Below are 9785 nucleotides of genomic sequence, written 5' to 3' on the forward strand. Positions count from 1 at the left end.
CATGTTGAGAGATAGACGGCTCCACGGGTAGAATGATAAAGTTTTCTCGTTATTTGGGAGCAGACGGCAATATCCTTATTTTTTAAAAACTTGTTTTGCGAAATCATGGAAGAAGAATACTGAAATCCGACGTTTTGATTGGACCTCTAGATTAATATTCCCAACTCAATGTGTCGACCACGTGACGAATTATATGACCTTGACAGGCCAAAACTTTCAAAATTCTCGAACCTCTCCCCCCCCGCCCCCCATTACAGAGAGATGGTGGCGGCGGCAGGTGATTTTGGATGGTGGAAGCTATAGCTTTTCTCGTCCGTTCCGTTGAGACTTTTGCTGAACGCTTTTTCAAGGAGGGTAGGAAGGGACGCGAAGTAGGAGGGATGAACGCGCCAGCATCCTTGTAAGAAGCTTAGCGCACGCTCGGCGGAAAAATGGCGGCGAGATTTCGGCCGCTGCGCTACGTGTTACCGCCATTTTTCCGAAATTTGACCGCCGAGCTCGCGCTAAACTTCTTACAAGGATGCTGGCGCGTTCATCCCTCCTACTTCGCCTCCCTTCCTATCCTCCTTGGCTTTTTTAGGATTGTTGTAATTTTTGTAAAATATCGTCTGCTGTTCCGTCCGCAGCTAGCCTTCCCGTGTGCTGTGACGTCACGATTCCGTTTAACAACGAAGAAACCTGCTCTTTCAATCGTTGAGTTTGTTGAGCTAACGTTGCCAACGTGACGTCAAAACCCATAGAAATCTCATAGGTAACTAGAATGCTGCCGTGTAACTGGAAAATGGACCAAACGCCGTGGCAGACGATAGCCAGATCTCAGCCAATCAGAGCTCAAAGAGTGGTTCTGCCAAGAATTTAATGTCACCAGAGAGAATGACGTTACCCATCTCCCACTATAGTAGCAGAATCAAGAAGGATTATTATCCTCCTTGGCGGAACCACTCTACGGCCTCTCATTGGCTGAAGGTTCAAAATGAACTGGCGTCAAGCTCGGCCGTAGCATGGACTAATTAGTTTTTAATTAGTCAACATTGAGACCGTTGAGCTTCACTGAACGTAGCCTAACCAAAGAGATAGAAAAGAAATAGAGGCACTATTGTATCTGGCGAAGTTGACCGCGAGTGCCGACCCCCTTTTCGCCAATGTAGGATTAAGCCATGAGATGGGCAGATTACGTGGCGCTATCGATGCGCGGTGAAATATAATACATTATGCCTTTTGGAAAATCAACTGTCATTTGATGTAAACAAAGGAAGGAAAGATGGCGTTGCAAATTCTGCCCATCTCCGCTTTCATACATCTGTGGGGGGGATGAATTCCCGGTCAAAAACATGGGTGCCTTAACGCGGTAATCTTCCCTCTATTTCTTTTCTATCTCTATGAGCCTCAAGAGGGGCGCATTCAACGAACGAGTTTTGGAGATTTTCCGAAACGGCTCGGAGAGAGAGAGAGTGTGACGTCATACGTGGTCGACCCATATTCTTGGGTAGCTAACTTTTATATATGGGTGTCTGTCAGAAACCAAATAATCAGGTATTAAAACCATGTATAATTATATATATACAATTACGTTTGTAATATAATTTATAACTAGTTCGTTAATTAATATAAATTATATTAGTTAATTATGTACGTAATATAAATTATAATTTCGTATGTAATATAAATTATATAATTAGTTAATTATGTATGTAATATAAATTATATAATTAGTTAATTACGTAAGTAATATAAATTATATAATTAGTTAATTACGTAAATAATAAAAATTATAATTACGTATGTAATATAATTATATAATTAGTTAATTACGTACGTAATATAAATTATATAATTAGTTAATTACGTACGTAATATAAATTATATAATTAGTTAATTACGTACGTAATATAAATTATATAATTAGTTAATTACGTACGTAATATCAAAAATAAATTTATTTTTGGTAATATAAAATAGTGTATTTTTCTCTACGAACCTTGTATGAGCTTGGAGCTCCAAGGTATCGTTTAAGAAATTCGTCTGCTACGTTGTTTGCTTTATTACATAAATTTCCAAAGGACGTGGCCCAGGGATTTGGGGCTAACCTCTTACAAAGTCCATAGTTTGCCAATTCGTTAATTGAGTTTATTTTTTTTTTTTCAAGAATTATTATTCCCAAGATTGTTTGTTTTTGGCCTGAGGGTTGAAAATGGAAGAATGCGAGGATAAAATCAACGACTTATTGAATTCTCAGGATGAGCGATCCAATCTTGACATGTCTCAAATGTCACTTTATGCCTTACCACCATTAATGTTTAAACTTAGTAATTTAAAGCATTTGAACCTGGATTTTAATTATATAGAATATCTACCAGACTGTTTTTCGTCATCATTAGTAAATTTAAGTTATTTATCATTATCAGCAAATGCTTTGTTATATTTACCAGACAATTTTGGTGAACTTAATAAATTGGAAGAATTATATCTTAATGAAAATGGAATTTTAAGGTTACCAACCTCATTTGTCAATTTGAAGCAATTAAGAATTTTACATTTGGTAAACAATAATTTAGCTGGGCTACCAGAAGAATTTGGAAAACTCTCTAAACTGGTATATTTAACAGCTGATGAAAACGAAATCACTTCCTTACCAGACTCTATTAGGGGATTGAAGAGTTTAGTTAAACTAGATCTTGGAGAGAACCACTTAACTAGTATTCCTGAATGCTTTGGTGAATTAGAATCTCTACGCTACTTGGATCTTAATAATAATAGTCTATGTTTATTGCCAAATTCATTTGGTCAGCTTTTGAACTTAGAAGCTATTGACTTATCAAATAATGATATAGAAACATTACCTGATGAATGCCTATTTGCCTCAAAACTAGTTAAATTCTATATGGATGGTAACCACCTTTCAATATTGCCACAATGGTTTGGAAACCTTTTGTCTATTGAAGAACTTACCATCTCTAAAAACTCTCTTCAAATTAACGCATTACCGGAAAGTTTCCCTCAGGCTAAGCATTTAAAACATTTAGACCTTTCTGGAAATTTTATTACCGTTCTTCCCGAACACTTCGGAGATTTAGAGAAGTTGGAGTTTTTTGATGTGGGCAGTGCTTTAAACGAACTAGAAAGGAGAAGAAATTTAGCAAATGGAAATTTTCTGTCTACACTGCCTTCAAACTTCGGTCATTTGTCTAATGTAAAGGAATTGCATTTAGATGAAAATGCCATCGAAGAACTTCCAGAGAGTTTTGGACTACTGACCAGTCTAGAAATGTTAAATTTAAGTCACAATCACCTTGAAAATCTCCCAGATTCCTTCTGCAATTTAACTAATTTAACCGTTTGTATGCTATCTATGAACTATCTTAAAAAACTGCCAGATGAATTTGGAAAATTAACCAACGTCTTTGACCTAAGGCTGGATAATAATCAGGTATAGAAAATTTGCTGTATGAAACTACTTATAATTCATTTTACATAAAATATGGTTATATAATGTTTAGGGATTGTATGGATTGAAATTTTCAAATGAGAAATCGTACTTTAACCCTAAAAAACAAATAAATTAGATTCATTTGCATGCATGCATTACTTTTTGAGTGACTTAAATCACAAATTTGATGTTGGCCTATCTTAAAGAATTGACCCACTGTTAATTAATACAAAATTATGTCGAAGGGGGGTGTGGATAAACTATTTATTTATACTCTGACCTTTTCTTTTGTTAATGGCAAAGGGGTGAAAGATAATCCTATAGCTTTCTCTTGTGCCATAATGAGTTCTGGAAATTCCCACTAGGCTGCACTATTTCTACTTTTTATCTTCTTTTCCTCCCCAATTTGAAACGCTAAATTTTGTCTCTTTTGCTAATAAAGAGTGTAATGGTTACTTTTATTAAAGCTTGCTTTTCCATCTTTAGTATAGGAGTGAAATGAAAAAAGTGTGAATAATAGTATAGGATTCAGTTTAAATTTAAAAAGTGTTGTTAATAGTATAGTGTAGAATTCAGTTGAAATGAAAAAGGTAGCTAATAGAATAGGATTCAGTTGAAATGAAAAAGGTGGTTAATAGTATAGGATTCAGTTTAAATTAAAAAAGTGTGGTTAATAGTATCGAGGGGCTCATCACTCCGCGTAATCGGTGTACAGAGCCGTACCTTTGACTGTACTAATTGGATTACGCGTAATCTTTGGCAGTGCTAATCTAAGCGTAATCCAGTGTACAGACTTTCTAAGAGTGGTTAGCCCCTCGAATAGTATAGTGTAGAATTCAGTTGAAATGAAAAAGGTAGTTAATAGAATAGGATTCAGTTGAAATGAAAAAGGTGGTTAATAGTATAGGATTCAGTTGAAATGAAAGCCCCCAATGCAAGATTTAGTTGCAGTCCTGTGGGATTTTAGCCACATAGCTAGTCCAACTCAGAGCTGCTTAAGAAAGCTCATGAGAGGAGTATTCCTTTGCACGTAAATTGTACACTTTATCATATTTTAGCTGTCTTGTGTACCAGAGTCAATGAAGTTGATGACAGGCCTTATAACATTGGATTTATATATGAATAATTTAACAGAAGTTCCTATTTGTCTAAAGTATTTATTAAAACTTACCAGGTTGGATCTTGGAGAGGCAAGTGTATATTATGTACAATTATATATTTTTCTATCTAATCAAAACTATTGACTGCACTAGTGCTAAACCTTCAGCTACATGTAGTATTGTATAAAATGACACAAACTATAATTAGAAAAATACTAGTAATAGTAGCTATTGATAAGTGGTTTTGTTAAGTTTAGTATTTTTGGTGTGAGCATAAGGTTGGTTTTCATAAAAGGAATAATGAAAGAAGCACTGATAAAAATTTTAGTTTGAAAAACAACCATTTCACTGCTTCAAAAATTGATTTAATTTTAAACAAATTTAAATTATAATTCTTGGCTATTGACGAACTGCAGAAGTAAAAAAAGCTTTCATTTCTCTCAATTTTTTGCTAATGGAATTTTTAACAGAAGTGAAACCAAAATAATATAATAAAAGTCAACAAGGCACCAATAAACTTAAGCCCAAGTCATCTAGCCACTTTTAATGCCATTAATTCAGGTGGCCGGGTTATACTGCATTGGAGGGTGGTGGCAAGGCCTTTAGGCTACGCGAGCCAACAGCTCCTATACCTTTACTATTACCGTTAACTTCAACAAGTTTTTATGGATAAGAGAAACCAAAGAACTCAGTTGAAAACTCCTTTAACTAATGGGGGGAGTTGTTCTGAGTTTTCACCCAGTGCCACATACAAGCTGGGATCAAACCCAGCTACTCTTGCTGTGAGTGCCACTCTGCCACCCCACCCATAAGTTAAACCTAGACAGTAATAACACTGAAGACTTGGCCTTACGCATCTATGTAAATATCAATAATATGATAAAATAAATTGAAATTGAAGTTTTGTAAAAATTAACTATTTGCGTAAGTGATGTGTACTTCACCAGAAATACACTAGAAAATGTGAACTACAGTTACCAAAACACTGAATAGCCTGAGTGTAGCCAATAGTTTTCATAATTGTTTTTCATTGAGTATTATTTTTTCTGAAGAATAATATTGGTATACCAGCAAGTGAAATTCCCGACATAAAATTTCAGCCAAAATATATTGATAGAAGCAACAGATACAGTTACAATGACTGGCGTGGAAGACAAAGGGCGGATTTAGTTCACAAAGAACTATTTTCTGTAAGTCTCCATTCGATAATATTTATTTATAAGTACAGCTTCCGTTGTACTAAATGTAGAAGAGAATATTTTTGTTATTTGAAATTGAGATATTGCACAAATATCTGTTGCTTTTATAATTAACTATGGTTTTGTTATTATTATTTTAGAATTTAAATGGGGAAGTAGTTGATTTCTCTAATGAACAGATTGCAAGGTTGGAGTTAGCGCTAAAACGGAGTGAAAGTATTTGGAAAGGTCATGTGGATAATGAAGGTGTCAAACAGACAAGTAGTCCATCCAGTAAGTTATTTCTAAATATCTGATAGCAGGAGGCATGACTAGGAGTTCACAGCCGGGCGCTTTTCCCCACGCACCCTGTCAACGAAAAACGCGTCTTTCCCTTCTCTAACTTTTACCCCCCAAACGCAAATCTTATTTTATGTTTAGTTACAGGTAACTTGGAGGTAGCTGACAGAAAATCACCAGTTATTGAAGTTGAAGAAGAGTTTTGGGACCAGGATTTAGCACCAATAAATAAATTTGAAGATGATGGTAAGAAATATTTTTCTGAAAGGTTCCATTTTAAACTCTTTACAGTTAGCGGTACTTCCTGAGCTAACTCAATATTAGTAAGCATTCTTCAGACATTTGTAAATTTTTCAAAGGAAGTCTAAAATACGCTGACACTTTAGTATAATCAACAACTCTGAAATTCACTTTGTCTTTCAGTTTCCTCTTTCCATTAAAACTTTAGTTAGTATGGGGAAGCCAGTGTTTAGCTACAGCCCTCCAACCGCGCTTAAAAAGTGAAATGGGCATTAAAATGCAGGCAACCAGCACAGAGCTCCCAACGATACTATAATTCCTATATATCTGAAATGGTCCTATAAAATCGTATTTTTTCTATATTTTTAGTATATTTTGTTAAAACCCATCAGTAAAAATTTTAAAAGGAATTACACACCAACAAGAAATGTTTCATTTGTCATTTTTCTCATAAAGCAATGATTTTCGCGAAAATTTAAATGATGAAAAGATTAAGAATTTTATTTTCTGATCTCTTTAACGTTATGACTCCATTTAAATTCATCATGTAAAATTTGCGTATTTCTAAATTTTTATCTTTTAAAACTCCTTTACGTTGGTAATTTGGTCGTATAATTATCCAATAATTTAGAAATTTTTATCGTGTAATTACTATATATTTTTGAGCACTATTGACTGGGAACCCTGCCAGCTGGTTATACATTTTTTTTGTTTTTAATGTATTACTTCCTAATGCATGGATTCTTTACTGAAAATTCTTATCTTTTCAGATCATGAATATGTTCCAATTATTCCAAAAAAAGCTCCTGGGAGTAAAGTTATCATGGATCATCCAAGATTAATTGAAAATAAAGCTCTTAAAATGAAGGTAGTTAAAGGCCAGTTTGATGATGCAGATTAATCATTAAATTATAATAGTTTTTCAAAGCAATGGTTTTCTAATAATTCTTGTTCAATGCACACATTGAAGTGGTTGAGTAGATAAGTAATCAGTTAAGAAATTTATACATAGGAAACCAAATCATTTAATTCTTAAGTTTTGTAACTTTAAATATTGGTATTCAGTATTAATCATTGCCTTAATAGCAGACAATTGTAATCCCCAAAAAGAAAGTTGAGGATTAACAAATGATAAAAAAAATTATTTTACGAGAATGGTCTCACAACAAAGGGATATGAACTTTAACTCTCGTTGTACTATTCCAAACTCAGTGGTTATTAGTTAAGCTTCAAAGCAGGAGATTGTTTCATACGGTGTTTTAAGGGAGACAGCATCTGAATTTATTAAACTTGCGAGAGTTATATGTTGTGGGACGTTACTTAAATCGTGCGTTTCCTAATGCTTGACGGGGAAGAATCATTCTCTTTTGTTGCTATGACAAGTAGATATGTGTGCTAATCATGCTATCACGCAGTCAAACTGTTTTAGTTGCTTATTCATATGCCAGTATCTTTACTAGTTAGCAAATTGTATTCACGTACATAAAAAGGCAATTTTTTTATTTTACTATTTGTCCAAATTTGAAACGTAATGGTAATAACATGCTTAAAAATTAACTGTCTCTGGCTATTTCACTGATCATTGATCTTAACATGCAGAGGTATTTTCATGCTCAAAATCAGTTTTAAAAGTAAATAAATTAAGATTTCAAACCATGGTAGTAGCTATTGAAATGAAGTAGGAAATTAATTAAGTGGACAGGAGTTTTAAACAATATGAATTGTATTAAATATGTTTTTACCGTTGGTAAACTTCTGCAGTCCCTTTTCAAATTTTCATATTCAATTATGGTTACCTAATATCTAAAATTGAGTTTCATTTAGATTTTAAAATTGTAAATCATAAATTACCCCTATAGCTAATGGAAGTTTCATAATATTATTAGGTAGTACATACGTTTTTGTTTCGAGTGACCAGTGAAAAAAATATGAATTGCTTTAAAAAAAAATAAAAAATGTCGAAAGATTATTTTCCATCTATAACATTTGGTAAATAAATAATAAAATATTTTTGATACACTTTGTTAAGAATCAATTTGAAAGTTTATTTTTTCCCATTTTAATATATCAGTGCTTTTAAGAATTTATTTAAGTTACTTAGTTTGTACCAGTCTACTATCCTGCCCACTAATCTCTAGTCTCAATTGAAAGCCAATCTGTTTTCAAAAATCAATTGTGCCATTTACAGAAAATGTCCAGCTGAATTTAATGAGTTAATTATGAATAGAAAGCAAGTGCCCAATTTCAGTCTGGCTTACCATCAATTATTGTCTCACCGGCTTTCGTTAGTGAGAATGTCAAATAATTTTATTTTTCCGCATTTAGGCTTAGTAAATTTATATCCAACCAGTTTTTGGTATCAATAAGGCCTAGATTAGCTTTTTTAAATGCCTCCGACCATGAGTCACCAAGGAAGATTTGAACAGTATCATCAGCAAACGAAACAATATGATCCGATATTCCTCTCTCTAACTGATCATTCATATAAATTGTAAACAGTATCGGACCGAGAACTGTCCCTTGAGGGACCCCAAAACAATAATTTTCATCACTACTTAATTGATTTTTAATTTTAACTTAAGCATTCCTATTGTTAAAGTAACTTTTGAACCATTGCAACGTGACCATTTATTCTCAGCCATTCTAATTTCTAAAATAATCGTCGGTGACTCACGGTATCGAAAGCTTAAGCTAATTAAAAGAAAACTGCGATGACTTTTCGATTAATATCTAGAGCACTAAGAGTAAAATTATGAAAGGAATATAGCGCGTCATTAGTGCTCAATCCTTTACGAAGCCAAAATTGATTTTTTGAGTAGTTAAAAATTTAGTAAATAATCATCCAACTGTATTTTTTCACGTATTTTTCAATAATTTTTGACAGACAGTTAAGGACAGAAATAGGTCTGTAATTTTAGATAATAGTTGCGTCACTTGCTTTAAAAATGGGTGTAATTAAGGCTGTTTTACAAAGAGTAGGGAAGGTGTTGGTACTTGAACTTAAGTTTACTCTGAAAGTTATTGGGTTTATAACATAATTTTTTATCTTAATAATAACCGTTTATGTTGTCGTTTCCTAACGTATTAGACTTATTAAGCGAACTAATGCAGTTGAAGATATCTTTTGGAGCTATTGGTTTAAGAAAAAAAGAATTACCTCTATTAGGGTTAACGTTTGGAATAGGATAGTATTGCTCTAAGTGATTTAAATCTCTCGAATTATTAATACTGTGTACTTAAATAAGAAATTTCAGTGGGGGAGATATTTAAGACATTGCCCTCCTTAAACAAATCATGATACATTCATCTTATAGATAAAAACTGTCTGCACATACTCCTCAGTCGGGCAATGTAAATGTATAGAGGGTTTCGAAGTGAGAGAAAATTTGACAAATTTCAAATTCAACAAAACGCTATCTGTAAGTCCATTGTCAGTCAACCAAGGCATTCCTCTGCTACCAAGGCTCGTAACACTATCGGTCCTCCCTCTCAAGCTGTGATGTGACAACCACATGGCAATCTTTACGCACCTCGTTGCAA

At 33.6% G+C, this 9785-nt stretch overlaps 1 protein-coding gene across 2 annotated transcripts; it reads left to right on the forward strand.

The window, feature by feature from the left end:
• The first annotated feature begins 2035 nt into the window (after positions 1–2035).
• LOC149968857 (uncharacterized) lies at positions 2036–8174 on the forward strand. Of its 2 annotated transcripts, none has more exons than XM_090154994.1 (6): positions 2036–3427; positions 4486–4632; positions 5580–5717; positions 5867–5999; positions 6147–6251; positions 7016–8174. In XM_090154994.1, the coding sequence occupies exons 1-6, from the start codon at positions 2192–2194 to the stop codon at positions 7144–7146; spliced, it is 1890 nt and encodes a 629-aa protein (XP_090011120.1). In that variant the 5' UTR covers positions 2036–2191; the 3' UTR covers positions 7147–8174. The 2 variants fall into 2 exon arrangements, with proteins under 2 accessions (XP_090011120.1, XP_090011121.1); XM_090154995.1 differs by having other exon boundaries at positions 2037–3427; positions 4486–4617; positions 7016–8173.
• Positions 8175–9785: the final 1611 nt, after the last annotated feature.

This window comes from Leiobunum rupestre, chromosome 1 (assembly GCF_980474605.1).
Source record: "Leiobunum rupestre chromosome 1, qqLeiRupe1.1.hap1, whole genome shotgun sequence".
NCBI lineage: Eukaryota > Metazoa > Arthropoda > Arachnida > Opiliones > Sclerosomatidae > Leiobunum > Leiobunum rupestre.